This window comes from Nesoenas mayeri, assembly GCF_963082525.1.
Source record: "Nesoenas mayeri genome assembly, chromosome: 2".
NCBI lineage: Eukaryota > Metazoa > Chordata > Aves > Columbiformes > Columbidae > Nesoenas > Nesoenas mayeri.
Window position 1 is genome coordinate 145952128 of NC_137543.1, and position 27358 is coordinate 145979485.

Sequence of the window (27358 nt, forward strand, 5' to 3'; positions counted from 1 at the left end):
AGGATTCAGTGCAAAATTGCATTCTTATTTAAAAATCAAAATCCCCTTAGATTTTCTCAACACTGCTTTAAGTCTTTTTGCATCTTTACTCTCTGCTCCTCTACACTTTCCTAATTCTTGCTTTTTCTAGATCCATTCACCCAGTCTGTCTTGGATTGTTTTGAGAGCTTTCTGCATACAGATTTCACGGTGTCCAGAAGGGCTTTATTGCATCTCTGACTTTCACCACCCTCCAATTAAATGGAAACCAAAACCTACTTTGTTACATTGCTTAATTTCTTTCACTAATTGTCATTGTTTTTATGTCTGCATGTAGTAATCTATCCATAGTGTAGCATCATTTATTGAAAAATAATATCAGCAGCCAGCTGCTTTTGGTGAGAAAAACAGCTGTTACAATGCCCTTCTAACCAAATGGGAAGTGCAAATGATGGTGTCCACCAAAATTTATTATTCAAATTCTGCTGTATTGATAACAACACACTGATCTGTCATGAATTATAAGCAGGCAGATGAGCTTTCTCAATTACAAATGCATAGGCTTTACCCAGCAACACGCTGGGCAGCTCTCATTTCTGAGGCTCTCATTTCTTATAGTTTCTTTAGTTCTTATAGTAACATCTCTGATTTCCCTTTACTTAACCTTTCCAATTACTGATCAACCTCCTCCAAATGAATGCTGGGCTTTCTAATTGACTGTCTTACAGAGGAGTCTCTTAACTTCTATACTTGGCATGTGAGGGGAGGATTCTCATTACTTTCCTTTTCCAGAAATACTGACTATTCTGGAGCGTTTAGACCTTTCCTAACTCCTTGTCTTGCTTTGCTGATGCTTGGAGCGCATCTTGCATTAACGCAAGTTTGAAAATTCCTCGGATGCTGCAAAGACCTTCAAATAAAGTGAGCACAAGCACAATATTGTACAAGAGTCACCTCTTAGTTGTGTTACGGGTCAGATCTCAGCTGATTTTAGACATGTCTAATGGACATGAGTTGGAAAATAGGAAATTCTGGTTAGATACCAGGAAACGTATTTTGCCATGAGGGTGATCAAATACTGGAACAGAATGCCCAGAGTTTGTGCAACAGCCATCCTTGGAGGTATCAAGACTTGACTGGACACAGCTCTGAGCAATCTGACCTGATTAGATGTGATTTGAGCAAGGCCAGACTAGATGACCTCTGCAACTCCCTGGCAAATGAAATTATTCTGTGAATCTGTGTTTCTTATATATGTATCTGTAGCTGAAACAGTCATCTTACACTCACCAAATAGTGAAGAAAAACTGGGCCTTTTAGGACTCATTTTAGACTTGGAACTGTAAGGTGAGGTGGATCCTGGCCAAAGCTTCATTGACTTTAAAGGAAGCCTGGCCTACTTGCCTCAACTGGTGATGAATTCCACCCTAGGCAACTGTGGGTTATGATATATTAAACATATTCCATACTGCTAGTCTACTTTAACTGAAACTCCAAAGTGCACACTGATACCCATACAATATTATGAGCCAGTGACAAAAGTGAGTGAGCACCATGATGCAAAGAGGAAGGGAATACTTTCTTCTCTATGTTGTTGATATAGCAGGTAACAAGTACTGGGTTTAAATTCCAGCAAGTGAAAGTTATGTTAGACAGTGAACGGGAATCTTTATAGCAGTGAGGTCAGTTGGACCATAAGTTGAACTAGCTTAGAAGGCTCTGGAGTATCTTTTTAAAGACTTTTAGGATTTTTCTATTCTATCTTCTGTTCTTTTGGCTAAAGCATCCAGATTCTTTATTTTTACTGCTATCCCTTCTTTTTCCAAACCTCTAATTGTAGTGAGGCAACATTGCTCTCAGTTTAGAGAAATAGAGCTTGTGGCTGACAGTGCATTGACTTCTAATGTTCAAGAAGCAGTTCAGTAGTGAAGCCTGGAATAAACTTTGTGCTCAGACATCTTCTCACATGTAGCGTTAGGATCTGTTTCTGAGACTGATGTTACTCCTTCTTTCACACTCAAGCCGGAATGAGCTACCCTTTTGTAGTATGAGAAGGAATAGAAAGTGGGGAGTAGTGGAGCTTAGATACAGATGTGGGCTTTTTTCCCCTCAAATGATCTGCATGTACATTATCCAGGAAGAAGTGAGCCATGAGTATTGGGAGGATTAGGCTGCAGTAGCTCCATTAGTCACAGCCCTGAGCAGAGCAAGAACGTCACTAGGAAGCTCTGATTTTGGCATTAATGAATGTGAAAATGGAATAGTGCATCATACTTTTATGCATTTATCCCTCAAGTATGTCTGTAAGGGTGCATTACAAGAGCTCAGTCACTGTTTATTTCTTACCTGTTGATGTTCACTGAGGCCAACTGAAAGATTTTACTTTTTTCCAACACTTTCAGCGCTGCAAGCCTGCTTTGATATCCCAGATGTTTAGCTTGATTGTTTTTCAGCGTATAACTACATCTTCTTTATAAAGTAATTTTTAAAGCTTTTACAGTGAACGGTCATCCTTTTATTGTTCTTGTTTCACAGTAGCTAAATAACATGCCTTTCTTCAGTATAGCATTCATGTCACTGAAGTCCAAGGACACGGTGTAACTATCTACTTGGAGATAAGCACTATAGATTTCCCTAGTACTCTAGAAAAGGGTCTTTCCATTTTATTTGGATCATAGTGGATTAGATGTCCAGTCAATGGAAAGGGCAGATACCATGTTGCCAGGATTTTATATGTACGTTGTCCTGCTTCGGCAGAGAAGTGAGAGGATCAGACCGAAGACTATGCAATAGTTTATCTCTTTGGGCAATGTTCTTGTCAGGTGAACATACTTTTTGAAGTTAACATGCAACCAGTAAACCAATAGCTTTTTTTTGAGAGTCAGCTTGCTTTGAATGCAAAAGCCAAAACTAAGCTGGTGTAGCCCCTGCGTTACAAGTTTGTGCTTCAAAGTACAGCAGCCTCATTGGCACTGGGAACACATGTCCTTGCCCTGAACCACACTAAGAAAAATGTTTATGACTGTTTTTATTAACAGGAAGCAGGCACTGAAGAATTTCTGCTTTATTAATAATTGTATTTGAAATAGAAGAAAAACAAGATGCACAGTGTGATAGTTCTTCCTGGGTCTGTTGTTAATCTACATAGCCATCCTAAAAAAATCTAGTAGCTACTATAAAGGACATAAGTAGGAGCTGTTTTATATATGATTATCCACATCCAGAGCTGTCATTAGCACAGCTATACATCTCCTGACCTTGAGTAGATATTAATATCTCTGTGTATATGAAAAATGTTTGAGATATTGGAGACTCAGTAGAGCTATGACAACATAAATTCTAAGAAGTTACACAGATGGAATTTGGTGAGAGGATTGTTGGGTGTGTTTGTGCATGTCTGTGTGCTGCGTTCACAGGACCCCTCCAGCTAGAAGGGCCCTGGGGAGACCTCTAGTCCAACCTCCTGCACAAAGAATAGTCAGCTATACAACATGGTTACCAGGAGCCTTATCCAGATAGGTCTTAAAAACCTGCAAGGGTAGAGACTACCCAACCGGGCAGTGTGCAGACACGTAATAAAGTCACATGGATGTATTCCACGCTCATACTTGTGACACTACTTGCGATACCAAGACATAAACCCAATCTTCTCCTTCCATGAATCCTGTGGTGCCATAAAGGGTTGTTGGAGGGCAGTGTTATTTTTGCTACTCTGAAAGCTTTTTTGAGAACTGAGTTTGAAGGACACATTTGTCAGAATCTGGGTTCACTGAATAGTTCACTGAATAGAATATGTGTGCGTGCAGGGCTTGAGAGCTGGAGAGAAAAGGACAGCAGTCGGTGACCAGAACCAACTGCCACATTTGGTTTTCGTTGACCTTTTTATTTTAAATAACTGTCTTGCATAGCTGGCTTGCAGGGACTTATGTGGTGCAGTCTTGTCAGTCCTTCATTCCATTAAATTAATGTTGCAGCCAGGGGACCAGGTAAGATCTTGTGGTCTTTTGCCTTTACTCATAATTCCACTGGAGTAACTTGCATGAATACATTTAATTGCATATATAAGAATTTGTAGATAAAGACCCCCCACATTAACATCTTCTTTTCAAAGTAGTGCTATAAAACCACACCACAATCCTGAAAAACAATGTGCAATATTTAGCCAGGGCTTTTAAACTTTTTTGATGTAAACAGTAACATGTTCCCAAGCGAAAAATCTGCTACATTTGAAAAGCAGAAGTTGCGGGGAGCTCTTTTTCTGATCATAGAATGCATTGGCACCCAAAAACTATCAAAAGGTAAAATGGGGGTAGATTAATATGGGGGGAAAACGTTCTGGAAATATTCATGGTGTACTCCTTACTAATGCCTGGAACCATGCTATAATAATTAGTCCTCTTTGCTCTGCTCTCTAAAGCTAAACCATTAGGGCTTGGGTAGCACTTGGGCAGGAGATGACAGCAGTGCCATAGGCAAGCCAAGGAATTACTGAAGATCACCTGGTAGAAAAACAATCTAATTAGTGAAAGTCTTCACTTCCCCCCCGTTTCTGATGAATTAAAGTAAGGAAACATGAAAAAAGTCTTCTTGAATGAATGTGTCTTTATTTTATATAACCCGTGTTGGATCTCAGTGGCATATAAGCTAGAAAAGATAGGAATATTTGAGCACTGGACAAATGAACTGAGTCAATATGCACAATGTTTTAGAACATGTTCGAATTTTACTGTAGTGACTTAAGTTTATGCAAAAATCAACACATGAAAAAAGGCTCTCTTGTGTATTAGTTCAAAATATAAAAGTGATAGAACTTTTACAGGAAAGATAATGAAAAATGATATACAACATTTTCATTAAGCTGCAAGCTTAAAGGCAAGAGTTTTTGATGGTACAGATGAGCCAGGATTGAACTGTGCCAGAAAATATTAAAAATTGTAGCCAACATTTGACAAATTCTCAGTAGGGCATAGTCCTCAAATCAGTGATTTATCTTCACTAATTATTTTAGCACCTGAGAGCTTGCACGTTGGTGGGAGATAAGTTTAAGTAATTTTTTTTTCACTGACCCAGGTTTCTTTCAGTGAAAGGTAGGAAAATGTTCGTATTTTTCCATCAAATGTCTTATTCATGCTTTCATACCTGAGACCCAAGGAGCAACAACTAGAGTTGTTTCTTGATAAATCTTGCTGAACTTGCTAGACTCAGCTGTTGCCCACTTTCTTAGTTCAGAGTTGTGATCTCAGTATCTGAAGCAAAATGAAAGCAGAAGTAGTTCATGCCCAAGGAAGACTTGACTTAAATAATCAGATACTACCAAGCTGTTTCTGATACGAAATTGAGTGCAACTGTAAGCCCCTGCTGCCAGGGCAAAACAGACGGTATGATAACTCACTATGCCTTGAAATATGAGGTTGAGATATTAAAGATAAGACACAAGCTGGTATAATATGTACATCTGAGAGACAAAACATGGTATCTTACCTATCAACTTCCATGTCACTTGGCAGAGTGCTCTGCATCAACACAGAAGAAAAGGGAAAGGCAGAATCTCCATCTCAAAGCCTGTTCACTGTGAATAATACAAGAGCTGAAATATGCTTTTTTCTCACTCAGTTTTTCTTCTCAGTCCTTCTTCTTTTATGTATGAATGCATTAGGTACTTCCTAACCATCTCCTTAGAGTTTTAAGTGTTATACCACGGAGGATTATTAATCGTTAATGATTAGGAGAGATAGGAAATTCAGTGCATCACAAAGGAGAAAGAAAAGTAGTTGTTTTCGAAAGAGATCCTTAAAATGGAGATTTCATCCATCAGAGATGAGACTGCCCTTATTCAGTCATTCTACATGGTGAGAACCAAGAAGATGCAGACAATGACATCTTTATGTTTTTCAGTACCAACTGCTAGACGTTATTAAGCAGTTTTCAGTTTACGGGCAAAATGATCTGATAACTAGTTAAATCTTTGCACTGGAAAAATCTTACAGAATGATAATAGTGATGGCAGAAAATTTTAATTACTGTGTAGCACTTTTACACTTTTCATTCCTAAGCTCTGAGATAAGAGATTAGTGGGATTTAAATGCTTTTACTCCAAAATTGCTTGTCACCTAATGTAAATAAGAAATTAGCTTTTTACTTGTAGAGACAAACTGGAAAAAGTAATAAATACTTAAGACAGCAGAGACAGGTTTACAACATAAGTTGCAATATAAAATTACCCAAACCCATCAAGAAGTACCAGTGTATAAGTTATGCTGTATTTCTTCTGTTGTTGATAATAATAGAGTCATTTTGTAGAAATATTCAAAGTTTTAGTTTGCCAGGGCTAAAAAAATGAAGAGTTATGGGACAGCAGGTCAAAAGCTCCCATGAGCTTCAAAGATTGATTCCTGAAAATGTGACATTCAAAAGAGTGAGGCCTGGGTCTGAATCTACACCACATCAAATAGGGAGAGATGAGATTTCTGTTCTTAGAAGTAACAGCAGTACTAGAGGTGGAACAAGCAATTAGTCTTTACAAAAAGCAGCTTATTCCTATGTGATATAAACCTTCTGATTTATTGCATACAAGTCTTTATATTAGGAGCACATAGAAAAAGCGACAGTATTTTCAGCAAACAGTGCTTTCTCTAAAAAGTGTTTGTTTTCTAGTTCCTCTGTGTTTGTGGGACTAAGCATGGCTCTGAAAATATATGCAAGTTTTGAGAAAGCTATTAAGAAATACTGTGTCCTTCACAGCCAGTACATAGCATTCGTGTGCCCATCTCTTTGAAATCTGAATCCAAAGTAGATTTCTTGTAGTGGCATGATACATTGCAGTAGGTTCTGCACAGTCTTGAAAAAGAGTAAAGGAGCAAAGAAAGAAATATATCAGTTCGGTCATAGCTCTTACCAGGAATGGATGGGAGGATTTCAAAGCTTAAAAATAAAATTTAAAAAAAATAAGCAATTTGAAGATAATAGATATGGACAAAACATAGAAAATAAGAGGATAAAATAAGACTTCCATGATACAAGAAGTGGCAAGTGGAAGAAAATAATGTTTTTCACAATTCTCTTGCAGTGTTTCATTTATCAAACTTGTATTATCATCCACAATTCTCATTATTCTTTGATGTTAATCTTTTAAATAAGGTGGGTGCTAAAGCCTTATTGCATATTGTTTAGTTAATAAAGGCAATGTGAAAAGAAAAAGGAAAGGATGGCGGAATAAAAGAATAGAAAACTTTGCTTCTGAGATTTAAAACACATCAAAAACTCTGATTTAGCAATAGGAAAATTAATCTAAAATTGAGCAACCAAACAGTATAGAAATGAAAGCAAGACAGAATTGATGTATTGTACCTTGATATAGTTCTGGCTTTTCTCTTATTGTCATGATTACATGTTATAGTATATATCTGTAAAATCACGGGTTGTACATTCATTGCTGTTCTTTCCCTGCATACACCTATTTCTCACTACTCCTTGCAAGCTTTTTTCTCCTTTCCTAAACCACCACTTACATAATTGTAGAGATAAATCTTTTATTCTTTCCTTATGCTTCCTCTGTATTGACGTGTGGTTTCTTATCTCATATTTAAATCATGAACTCTTTGGTACAGGGATGTTTGGCATAGATGTACCATGCATAGTAGGGTCCTGATCAATGAGTAGGAATCACATTACAAATGGCTGTTACTAATAATAACAATGAAAGTGTTTAAAAATATTTTATTAAAGGTGTGAGCAAGGACATATTTGATGGTGGATTTTTCATCTTCTCAAAGGTCTGGTAGCATGCAACTGTTTTTATACTGCTAGAGATGGTAGGTACTCTACGGGAATGATCTGAGGATATTTGATTTAGGCTTGAAAAGATTAAGCCATAAAAATACTAACAGAAAAAAGCCTTATTCCAGTCCCACGTGGACTGCATTTCACAAGTACTCTCCTAATTTCTCGAGCTGCACCCAACTTGCATGACAAGACATTAGATGATTAATGAAGCAGCAGGGAATAGTAAGGAGAAAATCCATTGCTTCCACTAGAAAGCCTCAATCTGCAGGATTTAAGATAAGGTGGGGAACAGTGGGGACACTTGCAGTGTCAAGAGGCAACAGTAAGAAGAGGTCCCAGGTTTGCCGAAATGGATGTTTCAGCGACTGAAATACTCACGAAACTATGATTTTGTAACTCAGATTCATGCGTTTTTAGGGGACTGACCTGAGCCCATAAGGTACAGACTGTCCCATGAACGCGTTCAAGCGTTCCATAAAATAGAGCAGCTCTGCTGGCCTGGGCTGAGGATACACCAGTGGGTGTATTTTGTATAGCATATGCTGGTACTTATACAGACTATAATGACTTTCATGTAGAAAACTAAAGGAAGTTTTATTATCATAAAGAAGATCTTTCCACTTTTTCTTCAAGTACTGTATCTTCTTCAGTTTTATCTTCCTTATAAATTTGGGAATTTTCTATAGGAAATAGTTGAAATGGCCACTGTTTTTAAACCTTGGAGCTGTGATTGAATATTCAGATCTCTTCTTCCATGCCAATCCAAGTGTGCAAGCTGTCAGATCAGTCAGTCCAAAATAATTTTATATATTCTAGTAATTTGTTGTTAAATCTACTAACCTTGCTTAATTTGTTAACTAGTTAACTAATCCTCTTAAATGTAACATGTTTTGGGGTATGGAATGAGCGTTCTCAATGCTCAGCTCACTCTCTTAAACTCTTAATCCAAAACCTAAACTGTGTGCTGAACCATTGAAATGTGGATTTTGAACCTCTGGCAGAGCTGCCTGGCCCATGGAGTCAGCTCGTCCTTTTTTCTGTCTCTATTGATGGCAGTGCCTTGCAATCTGTAAAGAGCTAATCTGCAAAAGTCTGTGTACAGGGTTATTTAGTCAGCTATTTATACCCATATTTATTAAACTTCTATCTACTTTTGAAGCCTCAAAACATATTTATTTGTCTTTGAAATCATAATCCAAATAAGTTACTACCATAGGAGCAAGCAGGCACTCTTTTCAAGTAATCACCAGTTGTTGCTACGAGAAGGCAAAATGCTGTGGTAGCAAGCTTTTTAACCCCCTGAGGAACATCTATATTAACATTAATTAAATGTAAGGCTCTGTTAGACAATCACATGCTCCATTTTTTGAAGACCCAGGAATTCTGGAAGATAAATGAATCAGAACATACCCTAAATACCTACAGTGGAAGTCTTAAGCAAGATTAATATTTAGTAACATTAAGTTATTTGCCAATTATATTGGTGTCGAGGGTTAGATTGCGGGGTGACAATAAAACCCTGGCAGATGTATTGTTAACCCCCTCTCCCCCCCACTTCCCCCTTTTCCCCCTCCCTCTCCCCCCTTCCCACTCAGGACAGGGGATCGGGAGGAAAAAAAGGACAGAGAGAAGAGAGTTGGAAAAATTAACAATGTTTTACTAATGCTACCAATAAGAATAGAGAAAATAATACAAAATATACAAAACCAATCTTGAAAGTCTCAGCAACTGCAGAGCCGACACCCGAAGTCCTGGATTGGACTCTGCAGCCACTGGAGCTGGATTCAGTCTGTCACTGGCCTCGGTTCGCAGGGACAACCAGCAAGGTCCTCTCCTAATGTCGGCCATAGGGAAAAAGGGACGAGATCCTCGTGATCTCCCATTTTATATGAAGTATTCACGTGAATGGAATATTATACACAGTTGGTCAGTTTCTTGGCCACTTGTTTCTCGTTGCCCCTCTCGCGAGATGTCCATCCATGCTTATCAATAAGTTTGCATTCCATTGCTAGGTTTACCAAAACATGTGTCTGGTTCTCCAGGAAAATGCAGTTAATATGAAGGCTTTAGCTGACAGGCAAATTCACTAAAAGAGAAACTTGGTTTTAACAAAACCAGGACAATTGGTAACAATAAGGTATCTGCCAATTTCTGACGCCACCAAGAATATGAAAAAAAAAAAAAATCTAAATTTAATTTTTCACTGCCCTTTCTGTAACTTTTGTGGAACCAAATGAGATGCCACACTACTACAGGAAAAGAAACTTGATCTGTTTTGACCTCAAGTTGAGAAGACTTTGTATGGGCTATAGTTACTGCTGTTCATTGTGGGAGTAACAAATAATAAGGAGCACGTATTTTCTCAGGCAGGTTATCTTCTCTGTTTAGAGTAAATGCCTTCAGTGCTTACTACATTTGGAAAAGAAACCTCTAGTATACTAGGCTTTCCTCAAGTGTCTATAAACTGGGCTGACCTGATAACATCAAGAGCTTTTCATATCAGATGATGTAGTTGTAAAAGGCACTTATTTCTGTTTCGACTCTCTAGTGTGTATAGCAGACATCAGAGGTGATCAAGAAATTGTAGGCATGAAATTAATTTAATAATAGATATATAATAATATTTTATACCATAATTAGTGTGTGCTACTGTTTGTATTCATGACAAGGCCCCAGATATGGATAAGATGAAACAAACCAGCAAGTTGATAGAGAATGAATTGTTGAGAAGACAGTAAAGTTGGGAAAAGTCATTCTCTGTTATTTTCAACAAATCAAAAAAAAGTTTGGAACCTTGATCTAACTTCAAGTAATGTTTAGTCATAACTGTTTAATAAATAAGCTAGAGAAGAGGGGAAAAAAAAAGAAAGCTGAAACCACTCACAGTGAAGGAGAGAAATAAAGAGCAGAGGAGCCCCTGCTGCTAAGCACAGAGTATTCTGTTGGTCTAGAGAGCGTGGCAGACATTCTTGAGATTTTGTAGTTACCTAAGCAAGTTCGAAGAAATGTTGTTGTTTTTTCCCTCCATGTGTGTCTTTCATAAAGTGGATGAAATTTTGTAGCATGACACAGTGAATCTGCTAGGTCCATTTCCTTAGACCATCTGAAGTAATGCATTTTTCTCAGACATGTCACAAGCAATCCTGTCAAAGTTTGCCTGAATGGGTTTGTTTTAAATCATAAATAGTTGGGATATATATAGTAAGTGTTCAAGAACCTTGGAAGAAAAAGGCGGCCATGGCCTTGTGAGCACTCTCAGCTCCTCATCTAACTGTGGGTCCTGAAGTATTTGTTTTGGGCAGTCTCAGATACGGGTCTCACTGCTTGGGTATTTTATGTTATTGCTCTCCATCCTTCTATCTTATCAGCCTGACTTCTCCTTTAAAAAAATGCTGTGTTTCTCCCTGGTCCCCTGGAGTATGGTTATTTCAGTTTTTGTTTACCATTTCGTTCTTAGTTCCGGTGACAACTGTTCATTTTGCTCTTAAATATCTTGTCCTTCTGGTTTTATGCTGTTTTTATTGTACCATTGTTTATCCAACACCACAAGCAGCTTGATAGGGAGGATGGAAAAGGAAGTTCATAAAAACAAATAATTATTAAATCCAAAGAACTGCCTAGCAATAAAACACAGTAGAGTATGTCTCTCCTGGTAGAGGGTGGGCCTTTTCTTTGATAAATTGGTGAAATGTTTGGAGGACTCCCCCTGTGCTCAGAAAGGAGTGGAACATTTGAAGAAAGCCTCCTTCTGCTGTTTTGCTGATCTGTTAATGAACACATTTAGTGGACCGTGTAAGTGAGATGTGCCAGGACTGCAAATGGGAGATCTGGCCCTAGAAGACTGGTGTTTCTAATGCTTTATTTTTACAGCTGCAGCAGAAGGGAACCCACAGGAACTGGTTATAGCTCTTTTGGTCAGTGTTTCCAAAAGGAGGAGACCAAAGATGGTTGAAAAGTTCAGCCGTTAGCAGGGAATGCGTTTCCTAACATAGCTTTCATTTTTGCTCATGGCAAGTCTGTTAAGGACTCGGCATAGGGGTGGGCATTGCCACTCCAGGCTGCAGTGCCAGTTCTGGTGCCTGCAGGTCAGCTCAGGTTCTCTGCCTTGGGGAGCTGTGTGCTCGCACTCAGACACAGAAGCCAGCACACCTGCTTTGGCTGCCTTAGAGACCTAAATGTGCTGAAAAGAGAGGGATTTGTGGTTTACGATCTGCCTCATTTTTGTGCATGGCCAAATGCCTTCCTTCATGAAGGGCTGCAGATTTGAACCCTGTCTTCAGATGAACCATGCAAGTCTCACCTTTCTTACCAAGTATGAGTGGTAAAAAAACCCCAGCCTATAATATATAGGTTTTTTATCCGATATCGTACTTGTTAATGTTTTCATTCTGAATGTGACACTCAGGTCCAGTTCCTCTCTCTGGCTCAGAAGAGTCAAAGTTGTACTACCTTGAAGAAAGTTCTAGCGCTTTGGCTCTAAGATGCTGTAGCATGAGAAGTGTTCGGCCTCCTGTGCTGGTATTGTTCCATTTCACACTGCTTTGTTGAGCAGTGAGTATAAGCACAAATATTAACCTAACTATACAGTGTAGTATGGAAGGTATTTTACTTACTGGTTAGGTTATGTATTGGTTAGGAGGGGGAGACCTGGCTTCCAATACCTGCTGCAATGAATGTTTAAGTTATTTTTAGGTATGAGCAGTGAGTAGCATATGGACCTCAACTGTTATCACTGCAAAAACGTAGCTTGAAGTTGGTTGTGTTCCAGGTTAAAGCATTAACTGTCAAGAACTTTCCTCAGAAACCTGCTAATTGTGGCACTGAGGACAGGTGTGTTGTTCTGGCTAATCCCACTAAACTTTCAGTTTTCAATTTATCTTGGAAAAGAAATTGCCTGTGTCAGACAATTAAGAATTTATCAATATGTTTACTTGTGCATCTGCCAATGCAGTTTTACGGAAAACCAGAATGTATGCAAAGGTTAGTAAATGTGATATTTGGAAGATGAGATGTGCCTGTTATCCCTTAGGGGTTTTACTGTTGCTGATTTTTTCAGGTGATAAGCAGCAATACAGATCACTGAGGGGTCATGAAACTTTGTTTTCCAGAGGAAAATTTATCACCCTCAGTTTCCCTCAGTCAACGATTTCACATTTTGCAACTCCCTTCTCATCCGACTCCTCTTCCCTGCACCACTTCTCACCCATAGCTCAGTGACTGCCACAGACTCTTCAAAGTTTTTCCAGTCCACGCTCAGTTTCCTGAAGATGTGCTCCAAGATCCATCCCTCCTACTTTCTGCTTCCACACAGCATTTCCAAGGGGAGATTTCTGTTCTAATTTGTTATTCTCTTTAGCTGGTTGCCGCCTACACGTGTTGGAGCTTTTGAAGACTGCTTTTTCAGATTGAGTATGTTGTTCTTGTACTATTAAAGAAATATTCCTCCCGAGGTCTGTAAAGAATTCTTCTTCTCAGGCTTCTCTGAGTTCATCCAGCTGTGTTGCTGATATATTGCTCGAGATTGTTTCTGAACAGTTTGTATTCAACATGGCTAATCTGATGGCTTTTCAATTTAAGACTTTAGCATTTTTCTTCTGTAACAGAATTGACACGTCCATTCAGAACATAGCTCTCAATGGGCTAATGTCTGTGTTACTTTCATTGCCATCTTATTTCTGTGTTTCTCCATTCCCTGATGATTACCTTAAAATTACCTTGTGTTCTAGGCCCATTTCTTTCCTCAGCTGGATTCTCCTAAAGTTTGTGTGTGTATTTTTTTTCCCTTTGAGATTCCCAGTTTAAAATATTAAATTAGGCTAAGTAGTTCTGAAGCCTTTTTCAGCTTGTTCTCCCGTAGAGTATTTCAGAGTTGAAGGATGGGCTTTTCCTGCTCTGCCAGGTTACCAGCTGCATGTGAACTGCAGATAGTCTTTCTCATTTGAGGAGAGAGTGCTGAGAACTGTGAGTAAAACTTTGGAGGGGTAATTTACAGTGCAGGGGGGGAGTTTAATTGATTTTAATTTTGCACATCACCTTTTACCCATGGACTCCCTTCCTATAGAGTTATAGGAATTATAGTATAAAAGCACACTAGTTGAATGTGGTGGAGGAGAGTGAATATAGAGAATTGACTTTCTCACATACCGTGTGGAGGAGTATTTTGTAGCTCATGGAGATGCCATGTTAAGCCTTTTTCACTAAAAGTCTATTTCAGCATTGCTTAGCGTTGCAGGAGACTGAACGTGATGAAGTTCTGTGTTGCTTTACATAAAGAAAAAAACATCAGCATAGATACACTTAAATTGAATTATGCTGCTATTTTGGAATAAATGGGCTGTAGAATTGATATGAAAAGTAGCTGTCTTTTGAAAGACAATAATGATTTTGCCGGCAAAATAGAAATCACAAGGAAAATACCATATTTATTTCTGTATATAAATGTATAGATATATAAATATTCACACAAGCAAGTGATTAATTGTGTATTTACAAACATACACATACATGCACATCAACTGGAGAAGGGATTAGAAAATGTCTGTGTATGTAGAACTTAGGCTCAGAAAAGGATTTGATGTTTTATTTACAGCTGTCCCCTCAAGTGCATGGGCATACCCATAAACACAGAATCAAATTCTGCAGCACCATAGTATCAAAATATATATATATATAGTCTATGGGGTTTCAAAGTTTGCAAAAGCATTAATTTTTGCACCATCCAGGTATCTGTACTATTTTTATTTATTTAAGAATATTTTCCTCCTCTGAAGCTCCATGACAGGTGGAGAACCAAAGAAGAACTTGAAAGGCTGGTGAGTCAGACTTCTCCAGTTAAGGCTTAAGTGTGCTGGTTAAACTCCACGAGAGGTAGGAAATCCTATCTCTAAAAGACTGAAAATGTTACTGATGAATTCATCTGGCAGTTTCTTGCACGTGTGTGGCAAGGAATATAAGTGTCCAACTACCTCTGTATTCCAATTCAGATGCCAAGAGCTGGGATCTTCTACTGTAGAGAGATGCTTTTCTAAAGAGTCTTCAACTCCCAGCACTTCTTACAGCAAGAGCAGTGGTCAGAAACATGCCAAATCCCTTACAAACTTAAACAAATGGAAGCTTTAGTGACAATGAATGTGCAGTATCAGAATTTATTTCCAAGTGTGTTGTCAATGACTGGCTGACAATGAATATAGGAAGACAAGAACTGGCCTGTCATCTTCATTTGTGTGCACCTTGGAGCCTAAACACAGTGAGGAAATAAGAAGCACGTTTCCTTGAAAATGCTCTGTCTGTAGTACTTCCAGTAATCTCAGCTGTTCTCTAGTTATAGAGGTGATTGAGCTTTTTTTTTTTCCATCCGTGCTTAAGAACCAGAATGGCAGAAATACACCACAGAATATAAGTTCTGTGAAGAAAAGGTTGCTATGAAAACTAGACACAAAGGGTTGTGTTGAGAACATATAAGAAGAAAAGTCTCCTACTTCACTGAGATCAGTCCTCTGCTCTTCCAGGTGGCTATGAGAGTAGTCCCACTCACACATTTATCACGTTGACTTCTCCTTTATTAGGCCGTTATTGAACTAGTGCTTTGCAGCATCTCTGAGCCACCCGTAGTAGGTAAGTAGTGACTTTCCTACGGATGAGTGTCGCTTCCAGAGAAGAGGAGCTGTGGTGCACACGCCGATGCTCTGCACAGGGGAGGGCTGGTTCTGCAGGCTGCTCTGCTCCAGCGCTGCAGCGAGGAGTGCGGCCCATCTGTGCTGTTCTTTACAAATCACCTAAAGATCATATGTGACTGAGAGAAGTCTCTGAAGAGCTTGATCGCTTTGAATCTAGAAATTTATTTTTCTAAATTTCTTTTCATTTCTCAGTCATCATCATTTTTTAATATCTGTTCAACACTGGATAAATATTTTTCTTGTCTGGATTTATATTAAAAACCAATTTTCTTTTGACTAGAACCAAAGAGTAAGAACACTCTGGCCCTCTTAGTCAAGAAACTGTTCACAGTCTTTTGAAAAGGAGCAACTTGCATATCTGTGTTATACGAGAACTATAAGAATGTCAGTAGGAAGAGAAATAATGTTTCTTCATTATTTCTATAGTTTCCACTATGGAGTGAATTTTGAGTTCGCAGCTGTGGCTGGTTTCTTCTGGACTTCATTAATGACCCATAATTAATTATTTGTATTAATTAATAATTTGTTTAGTATGGTTTATATAGATTTAAAACCATAGACGATCAAAACATGATCATAGGTCATGTCATCAGAGTATGTCACTCATTTTCACAATTCACCCAATCACATCTCTACTGAAGCTGATAGCTTCACTTTACCTAAAGCAGATTGCCCAGACAGGCGTGCATTCTGGATTTGGGAAAGTTAAGAGGTGGAGTGTTCCCACCACTGCCTCTGGAAGTTTGTCACACCGTGACCTTTGCCTTTTCCCCACTGCTGTTCTTGCTACAGGTAAATAAGCTGAAAATGAGAAGTCCATGGTTCCAGCAGTGATGTCTGCAGTAAACTGATCAGAACTGACTGGACTGAGATGTCCGGCTGGTGTTCTGTGGAGAGAGGTTTTCCAAATTACTGGTTGTCAATTAAATACTGATGAAAGCTTTCCTGTGGAGAGTGACAGCCAGTTCTGTGACAGCCACTTTACTGTGGTTGAACAGGGTGTTTCAAAGACTGCTTCTGTCCCTGTTGTTTTTCCAAGGAACCAGCTTAAAAGTTGGTATCAATAAAATTCCTACCTTGGCTCATGAACCTGCCCAATGTGTAGTTCAGAGAGAGCACGCAGGAGGGAGGTATTCGTGAAGAACCTAAAACACCACGTAGTTTTTCCTCACAAACTTGGCGCTAAATACTTCACCAGCTTTGTTAGATTAAGACCGTAATATAAGGTATTTTTGGAACACTAAATAACTGCACATTTTCTTTTTCCCAGGTGGAGGTCACTATTTGAAAATACATAAAATCCTCTCTGCACGTTACATTTTTAGAGATTTCAGCCATATCGTAATGAAATGCAAAAGTCTATGTGAGGGTTTTATGGCCTGTGTCTTGCATTAAGTATACTTGGCAAGTTGCTCTGAATAATTTAGTAGATAATGTCTTGATTTAGCTGAAGCTCTTGCAAGATTTATTTTAATATAGACTGCTTTACCATTATGTTTTTTTAAAGGTTCCCTTTTCTTAAAATCACAGGCGTAGTCTTAAAATGAATTGGTAGATTTTCCTGTTTTTAATAAAATATTGTATTGCATAGTGTCCTTCTTTATTCATGAAATGAAACTAGCATTTTCTTAACCCTGATGTTAAAATGTGTCAAGTATTTGGCAAATAACTGGCTGAATCAATTGCTATCTTTTTCTTTTGAGATATTTCAGCTCCTTAAAATTATTATTTTTCTGCTTCTTGGGTGACCACACGTTTGTTAAGGAAAGATGATAACAGTGCATCCAATAAGAAATGTTTGAGGGGTTTTTTTCACGTACAGAGTAGGTAGACTAGGACATTCAATGGACTGCTGTTAAATACAGAAGTGGCATGTCACACTGAAGTAAATGTATTTGAATAGATGAAAGAAATAGTTGGGTTATAAAAGCTGGAGGAAACAAATATTTTAGAAGATATTTTGACTTTATAACTTCCTTTGATTTTCCACTTTCATAATTTTGCGTCGGTGTGAACAATTTTTGAAATGTGTCTATGCACACGTACGTGTTACCTAGATAAAATGTTCTGATTAAATTAGTTCTATTAATTTTGAATTGTGCTTTTTGGATGAAACCATGAAAACAGAAGCATTGAATGGTTAAGGAGCTCGGCTTCTGCTCTACACTTGGCCTGTACTTCTTTCCTCATCCTTAACGTGCATGTGGCTGGAGTCCGGAACGTCCCATGTGCTCATCTTTGCTTTTGTGTTGCTGCTGGCAGAGCATGTCTAATAGTCTCCACTCAAAACCTGATGATTTGCTTGATCAGGAAAACCACATTTTCACAGATATTTCAATATTTAACGGGAAAGTAGTTCAAGGCCTATATGTTTAGGAAGAAGAAACATCAAGTGAAAGAGTGCAGAGCGTCAGTGTGATCTACACTGCTCTTACACTTAGAGCTGTTTTTGAAGACAGGGAGACAGATTTTTTAAAATATTTGTGTAGTTGCCTTTTAGTGTAGTCAAAAACTCCAAACTCCCTGCCTAGCTCCTGAGCATCTTTGGAGTCACGTCAATGGCTATACATTAACTTTGTGCTTCAAGGCTGTGGCTGGTGACCTACATGAGTCAGGAAACTTTTTTTCTCTGTGCACAGTTACTACATGGCTTTACGTTTTCAGACACGACAGTTGCTTCTGTTTTTAAAAATCTTATTTAAACACATTTAAAACCTTCTGTGGTAATGTGTTGATTTCAGTGGGACCTCTGATGTCCAGCCAAGTCCACATCTGGCCAGCTTGAAGTCTCTGAACTGCTGACATCAGCCAACTCTCAAGTCCTCAGGGACTGACTTCCGAGCCTGTTCAGGCAGCTGTTAGAAGAACTGAGTTAAAGACTGTGGCAATTCAGAAGTGAGACAATACATGTATGAGGAATATATACATACCAAAGACAGAGAAACAACTGGTACATCAAAGCAGGTGGATAATAACATCCACTAGACCAACTGGGCCCATTTCTGTTTGAATTCCCTGGGAAGTGTTTATTTGCTTCTTTTGATTTATGGTGGTAATGAAGCAGAAATACATTTGAATGAGAACAAGGGAAGAGTATGATACAATTCAGACTTTATTTTCTCTTCCCTCTTAGGATGGGGTGTGACTGGAGCTATTGTGTAGATATTTTTTGTTCAGTTTTGCGTTTTTCAACATTAAGTATTTTATTCATTGTGCTACACCCTGTCATAGTCTCAAGGAAACGTCTGAGCGTTAGACCTCGTCTTGTCTTATACTGGACACTGCAGAAGCATCCAGTAACTCTCAGTGGCCAAGAAGACACCTTTCCAGGGCAAGTATTTGCCCCCAAGAAATTTGATTTGCTATCTCCAGCAGCTCAGTGCCTATAGCCCCTTAGGCTGAGAACAAATACTTCCCGACTAACATGTTTCACTGTTTCAGGATCACAACTACCTGGGCCAGTGCCATTAAAATATCTCTTTGTATTTGAGAAGTTTACAGTTAAAATTTATTCTATTACAATGAAAAGCTAGGCATTAATTTCTGTGTTTGGAGATAGATTCAGAAATTGTATATGATAATCCATCTCTTTATTTAGCTTGGTTTCAAAATGATTTCTGTTTCCTCTCGGTTCCCCAGATGATTCCCACAGCTGCCTGGGGTGGGGGACTAGTCCTTTTGGTAATACTAGTTTTTATGCTTTTCTTTCCCCCAAGAGGATACAGACCTAGTGTGTTGGTTTTCTTTGTATCCCCTTGCTCTTGTTGGTTGTGAATTCACCCTTGGGGAACCCTACAGCCCTTAGCATTTATAACCCATTCAGCCAGAACATCAATTTATGTCTCTGATAAGCTAAGGAAGTGTTTTCTGACAAAGTTTTAGCTCCTACCAGGAAAAAAACCTGGAATGCCCTTCTCTACTGCTTGGGCCTTGTTTGGCATAAGACTTCATTTGCTGTGGACGAATCTGTTTACAGAGTGCAAGCATGTGTCTTTTTAAAGTCATTGTGGATTATATGTTAACTTTTTATTTCTTGACTTTAAAATGCTATTCATTAAGCTAACGTAAATACGAAAAGTGAAGCTGGATCTTTAGTAACTCTGAGTAGAGGCTAGAATTGGCAAATGGCAAATAGATGCATTTTCAGGCCATTAGTTCAGGTCACTTATCAATGAATATTTCCAGAGCTGGTAGGATCTGTGACATATCACTGTATCCCTTGAAATTGGAGTAAATACATGATGGCATCTTGGAAGTCATGTGGACATGCATTTTCTGCAAAATCTATTCAGAGATGCCCTGTCAAGTGTTAGCAGAGATCTGCTTATGAACAGGAAAAAGAAAATAATTGAAGATGTATCAATAAAAAGGCATTCTAAGTATGCAGTCTTGTGTCAAACCAGAATGATCTTGGAAGTTCTGTTTGCTTAATTACCAGATAAATCTCTAAGGAGGCTAAATGAGCTCCACTGTAAAAAACATGTTCCATAAAGAGCTTTAGAGATCTGCTATTACTGCCTGATGGAGATGAATCCAAAGTATAATAAAACTTGGTGATAGCAAAGCATTCTGATGAATCAAGTTCTAGAAGTCTGTCCGTGTTTCACAGCAGTGCTGCTGGTTAGGCACTTACACGGCATCCTGGACTTCCAAAAGACTTTACAGGCTGAAATCCAGCCAGAGTTTTAATATATGTTTTAAGATAGGCAATGAAAAAAAAACCTATCTACAGTTGCAAGTACAGTGGGAGGGAAAAGAAGATTTCAGTAGGCAGAATTTCAAGCTGGACTTTGTGTGGGTGGCTAGGAAGAACTTGTTTTCTTTTATGAAGAAACCCAAAAGATCCTAAATGGCCCTAAGTACTTTGACTTTGACACACATCTCATCTGAAATGCATTGCCGCTGGCAGCAGAGTGCCTCCGATGCTGTGTACGGGGGATTTAATTCAGAGGCAAGAATAAAACCTACTGTGCTTTCCTGCAGCAACTGTGGGCTCTATAGAGGCATTGAGCTAATGATCCAGCACAGCTCTGCTTTCAGATGGTGAGATTTGCAAGGATAACAGGGTTCGATGGTACCATGTGTCCATAGAGTAAAACGTTATGGCTTAAAAAGCACATGTGGTTTAGAAAAAATGGGATGGAGATGGAAGGAAGTGTTCATATGTAATTAGCCTAAGTTTATATTCAGCTGCTATCATACCTCTGAAATGTTTTGTGTAGTTGCACCGGAAATATTTGTTGGTAGTACAGGATTGGATAATGAGTTGTGTATTCACTAATATTGAAGCAGATGCTCTGAGCTGTGAATCGTGTTTTGAACGGTGGTATGTGGTGCCTGTGGTGTACGTAGGCTCCTGAATGCCTTCATTCATGCCCATCTGTTCAGATGGCAGGGCGCCCACATGCCGGTGGAATGGTCCCTTTTCTAGAAAGTGTAGTGCCAGACTGTTATGAGTTTGAGTGGTGAACTTATCTAACATTGCAAAGGGCATCTCTGTTGTCGGAAAACCCTTCTCAGTATTAGGACTGAAGCATTAATAAGTGACTTGATGTGCTAGGTTTCCCCAGAGGCTATTTTGTGTGGTGAAAGGAACTACTGAAACATGGCAGAAGAAAGAATGCCCATCTCAAAGCACAGCGGGATACCGAGGGGAAGTGTCTGATGGCTTGTTCCAGGGCAGAATTGCCTTGGGACAGCCCAAGACAGATATTGCCATCAGGCAAGGCCAAATAGTGCTGGGCAGTGGAACAGATCGGATGGATCTCTTCACAGCATCTCCTAGATGCTTATTAATGCAATTAGCCCCAAGGGCATCATCTTAAATGGCCACATCATGTCCTGCATTGACCTGTGCACAGTACTTGCAGGAAGTTCTGAAGTTAAACTCAGAAGTAGGTAGTTTTCCTGTAAAGTTTTTTGGGTTAACTGGGCACAATTTTTGAGATAAATTTGGTTATTTGAAAATGAGAAGAAAATTAATACTTTTGCATCACTTTCATCCAAAATAGCTGACTTTCACCTTGGACCCATAATCAGATGATGCTTATGCTCAAATGCTAAGCTCTGTATCTCATTTCCGTGTATCTAACATATACAGCGTCCCTGCCCACAGCACTGGGAACTACATGATCTTTCACAGTCCCTTCCAACCCAAACTGTACTATGATTCTGTTCTACAACTGAGGGCAAAAATAAGAAGAGTTCAAAAGTGAGCACACTGGGTTTTTTTGAGTTAAGGTCCTGGTCAATAATTTTCCTGTTTAGGTTTAGGACTTGTAGCACTGACAATTCAATGTATTTTTTTAAATATTAGTTCTTTGACCTCTAACCTGTTGAGTCATTATAGCATTACCCGTTCCCTCTCAAAAAAATTGATGCTTGAAAAGGAAAGTATATTTTTGATCTATTCATATGTTTTTTATGGCTTAAGAATCAAAGTAAAATACAACTTGTCTTAAATAGATTACAAGATTGTTAGAGAGGGCTACAGAGTGTTTGGCTTGGTCCTCCTAGTGCAGCTCGTTAATTGACACATAGTGAAGCAGCTTCCCTAAAATAAATACTGAAGTACTTTTCTAGTCAGTGGAGACGCATCTATGAAGCCTTTAGGCTAAGAGTCTGTCCAAGTAGCTGAAGTTCTGAACTTCTTCAAGGTTCTTCAAGGTTCTGCCTTAATTCGTGGGCTATCTATGGAACACATATTACTAGGGCTGATTTACTAGACCACTACAATGTAGGTAGAAATTATATGCCTGATTTAGGCAGACTGAATCCCAGTCAATGCACCTTGGGGAACTGCACATTATTAATTAATATATTTTCACCTGAATCTAGTGCCCGAGGTGAAGGGCAAAACTAATCATCTTATAATGCACACAGTAAAGTCAATCTGAAAAACAAAAGAGTTTTTGTGTTGCATGGAAGTATTGCTCACTATTAACAATACAGAGCTCTGATAAGGTGTTGGGTTTTTTTCTTCATGTAAAGAATCTTTCTAAATGCTGTATATCTCTTCAGAAGCAATGACACTGAGGCTATAAAACTGATGTGCTTATTTTTAATGAGAACAATGCCCATTTGCTCCTGAACATTAAATTGTTCAATGTTAGTTCTCTTTGCACTTTTACTGTCCTGCCTGTCCTGATAATAAAAATGTACCGGTGTGGGCAAGGTGCCGGTATCGACTTCAGCCCTTGTCTGCAGAGCGTGTGTGTCTGCTCATCACGTCAGCCGAGCGCCCGAGCTGCCTGGCGCTGTGTCAGCAGCTGCTCTCTCGGCCCTGGCCCTAATTCCCCAGCTCTAAATGTGCTTGACACTCAGCTGGTGACCTTAGAAAGTCTTTTCATCTCTGACTCCACAAGTGGTAGCGTGACTACTGGGATGGTGTTTTGGAAAGGGTAATAATGGCTTAAAGCACGTTGAGGTTAAAAGCAAACATCTAAATGCATTTGTCCAAATGACAAAGATGAGCCACAGTTTATGAAGTGTCACACGCAGCTGCAGTAACTGATACATGAACAGGCACTGTCTGACTTCTCTTCTTCTGGTTTCCAAATATTTTATCCCCAGATCTTTGTTGTGTAAGGAACAGAAACTGATGTCTGGTATTTAAGTGGATTTCAGGAGCTGGCAAAACAGAGGATATCACATTTCCTTGCCTACAGTAAATAGGTTTTGTGACATCCATCAGCAAAACCACTAAGCATTTTAAATGAGATTTATGCTGCTGTCATGGTCTAATGCATTATAAGAGCAAAAAGAGAAAATGAATTATTGTCAGATTTTTGGTGGGCAGAGTAGACTTTTAGAACTGCAGGGGGATTTCCTTGTTCTCTTGAGAGCAGCCTGGCTATGTGGGTGAATCCTGTGCTCATCCTACGCTTGGAGCTCAGCAATCCTTCGCTGCATATTGTTACATTCAGCAAGGCTTATCTCTGGGAATAACAGTAGGGAATGAGGGTTTTGGTAACCAAGAGGTAGAAGAAGCTGATATGAAACAAAACCAAGACTTCTCTGTGCTATGTTGCTGTTTGTTTGTTTTTTAGCTAGGGAAAAGTGAGGGATGGAGTGAAGCAATCATGCTTTTCACCAGATATCTATTTTTTGCAAGAATGTGATTCCACTAAGATGAAAAACTTGAGCATGGCTTTTAGTGTACTGAGCTTCCTGGGCAGTGTTTCTGTAGTCCCTTGGCTCCAATCCATTAAAGATTATTCCATTTAAAAATTGTGCCACTAAAATTCACTGTCCATATAAGAGACTTGATGGTGACAGGAGCTTAGAGAGTGCAGTCACCTGGCCGTCACAGTGAGCCCTAATGGGAATGGAAATGACATTAGAATAACCTTCTGGAAAGCCTGAGAAGCAAGCAAAACATTAAGTACAGCAATTCTTGCTGTTCAAACCCTTGGTCCATGCCAGACCACATGCAAGTTACGGAAGTATAGGTAGAAATGCCCTTGGGAGGGCTTTGTAACCATTCTCCACTATATAACACAGGAAGACACAAGAGGGAAGCAAACTTGGATCAGGTCTTACTTCTGCCATGTACTTGCCCACAGGGTGAAGAAGTAGTTAAAATGTGTCTACATTCAAATAGGAAAATGAGAGCAGTTTTTGCCAACAGAGCCTTGCTTCTGCAGCCTTCACGGTGAGCTGCCAGATGCCACCACACTGCATTTGAAATGGTGTGTTCTTGGTTGATAGCTGGCCAAGTGCCTCAGCTGCTCATACAAATGGTTCAATGCAAATCAGTGTGATTTTTTAGACACAAGCAGTTAATATTTCAACAAGCAACTGCAGATAAAATTGCTGTGTCAGGTTGTGTGGGAAAGGGAGCTGTTGCCCTTGTCCAGAAAATTCTGTACCTGGAAAGTTTTCAGACCTTCCCATTTCGATAATCTAAACATTCTGCTTTCTGATCGACTTTGAAATGTTTGGAGTCTCTCTATGCCAGTCTTTTTTCTTTTTACATTGTTTTTCTAGTTTGGAAGAATCAAAGTTGAAACGGCGTTTTCTAACGCTTAGCAAACCTCAGGAGGCAGGTTACTGCTACAGACACTGCTCTGGTTCTGCAACTATCATAATGAGTATAATTGTATAGTAGGATAAGAGGTCATTACTGTCATTGAGGTCTTTCTGAGAAACTTCTTGCTGGATGCACGAGCATGTTAATGCATGTGTCGATGCATTTTGTTTTTCCAGCTAATTTTCCAAGGAGACGTGGGCCTTTTGCTGCACACTGTTCCCTTCCCTACAGGCAGAATTTGTCAGATTCCCAGAAAATGTCTACCTTGAAACATGTCTGTCCAATAACAGCGAAAATAGCAGATTAAATTTTGCACCATGGTTTGATTCAACAAACCATATTTTTGAAAGAAATAGCTTGATTCTGCTGTAAAAAATCATGCCAGCGAAGCATAGCAGTTTCTTCTATGTGTCTCAGCCCACACGTCTGCCATTTTTGCCCCCACTCTCCTTAATCTGTCTATGTCACCCAAAGGACATAGTCCTGGGCTTTTGGCCAAAACCCTAGGCTTGAATTCCCACATAGAAAAGCATTTACTTAGGAAAATAATATCATGTGGCAGCCAGTAGGCACAATACTACCTCTGCTGCCAGAATGTACTGACTATAAATGAAGCTGTGGCAGATGGCCTGGAATGTTTCAGTGCTTTCTTTCTCTAGACCAGGATTACCCAATTAATTTGTACTATGGTGCACTGGGTCATTTTACCAGGCTCTGGTCAGACGGGTGGAATGCACTGGGTTTAGCTTTGCTGGACCAAGCAGGGTCTGGGGGTGGCGTAAGGGCAGCGTACAGCGAAGCCCTGGGACAGCCAGCTCCTGGTTGGGCCAGACAAGCGGGAAGGAATATGGGATCATCCTTCAGGACACCAGGAACAAAATCTGTTGGAATGAGAAGAAATGGACTCCTGGTTCAGATCATGACTGAGTCCACCGTTTGAGCAGCCCTGTTTTAGATAAGATTGGCATTTTACTTGCTAATGATGCTTTTATACACACTATACCTGCAGAAGTAGCTTTATGTTACTGCTTATTGCATGTTGTCTTCATGCATGGTACTTGGTAGACAGCATAAAAGGCCAGTAGGACCTTTTTGTTGTTGTGATTAGAGAAATCCGTAAGTGAACAAAAAGGTTAGTTTCATTGAGAAAGCAGTGAGGCACAGGGAGATTTGGTATAGCTTAGGGAAAATATATGGGGAAGAATAGGAAAGAGCCAAGAATGACATCAAGATTTTGGGATTTTAGACAGAGAGAGGCTCATGCAATCATTTTTAGTGTGACAGAATAGTTGGGAGAAAAAAATGAACAGTTATCATTTTGCTAGGTTTATTAGAAGGAGTGACTTGGAAGTGTAACCTGGTAAATACAGTCAATCAAACCAGAATTAGGCCAGCTGCATATTATTGGAAGAGCTCAAGGAAAATGTCCTTGTCTGTTCTCTCCTCTTCTTTGGGTATGTGTTTTCACTCGGTTAAGAAAAGTCAGTGCAATTGCATTTAAAAGTGTTGTCACTTCGCAGTCTGTCACAGGGCTTTTGCCAGCTCCCTTCAAAAGGAGCTGGTGCCTAGAACTGTGCCAGCTGGTTGATCTGATCATCCCGTCGCTTTACTAGAAAATCTAAATATACAGCAGTACGAGCTGAAGTATGTCTGCTGTCCTGTTTTGCAACTATTCTGCATTTGAATGAAGAACTACTTTCACATTATAAGCGGTACTGAAGCTCTCTCTGTCTTTCTGTTCTATAGGTTGTCATTTTGTATTTTGAGCCAAGTGTATTTCGCTGTGTTCTCCTAAGATGGGTTCGTCTTCTGGGCTTTGCTACTGTTTATGGAACTGTGACACTCAAGCTGCACAGGTATTTCACGTATTATTAATTTCCATCTCTGTGGGAGTATGTGCAATCTGTGTGGGTACTTCGATGGAAGAGCTGTAAATATTACCATAAACAAGCACCGTTTATAATTTTTAAAACTACTGTGTGTTTCTCTTCACTGTTCCTGCTCAAATTGTACGCTACTAATCCCAGTAGTTGACTATGAATGCAGATAGGATTTAATGAAAAATATATGCATCAGCTGTTGTTGTGCAAGAACCACTTTTCACAGAAGGTGAATATATTTTACTTGGGTATAGGAAAATACAGAAGTGTTCGTAGACTGCTTAAAAGTGTTCAAAAGTTTTCCTGCGAAGTGTTCATTAAGAGATTCTTTATACATATTTAGGTTCAGTAATGGTGAGTGAAACATTATACACTGTGGTGTATATACTTTATTTTCTTATGGCACATAAGTCAAGGGCCGCTTTCTTCAGGCAATCACAGCAGACAGGCTGCACACTCACGAGCATCAGTGCCTGCCAGGAAAAAAGTGTGGGAAATTCTGGGTTATGCTGGGGAAGTTGCACAGGGTTGGCAGTGCGTACACGTGCCATTTGGAGGTTAAGATTCAGAGACCAAATTTCAAATCCCACTTCTGCAGCCCCCTTAAAAATGGAAGCCTTTTCTGGGTATGTTGGATAAAATCCTAATGCTCTTTCCTATTTAAATTTTAATGAAAAGAATTACTGGTACATTCTGTAGGTATTTTTACTGAGGGAAAGAGAAATGCAGTATGTGTATGTTGATACTTAGACATCTTAGCTGAAGTCAGCTTGCTCATCTTTTTATCTTTGTTTCATTACAATGTTGACATGTCAGATAAGGGAGGTTTGATATTATGCTTGTAAACTGAGTGAGAACTGAGGATATCTCGTGTTTCATGTTGCACTGCTGGCTTGTCACATTTTAGGTGGAAAACCCTGCCTTCCTGTTGAAATAAAGCCTCTTCTTGCAGTGTACACCTTGGCTTGTAAACTCTGGCTATATAATGCTATGTCTGGCCACACCTTTAT

At 39.3% G+C, this 27358-nt stretch overlaps 1 protein-coding gene across 1 annotated transcript in view; it reads left to right on the forward strand.

Annotated features, from left to right (window-relative positions):
• Positions 1-27358, forward strand: part of GPR158 (G protein-coupled receptor 158) — a gene marked incomplete at both ends in the record, with an annotated part of 192890 nt that overhangs the window by 116000 nt on the left and 49532 nt on the right. Inside the window, one exon of the mRNA XM_080340473.1 lies at positions 26215-26324. Coding sequence (XP_080196599.1) covers positions 26215-26324 — 110 coding nt within the window. The remainder of the gene's footprint in view (positions 1-26214; positions 26325-27358) is intronic.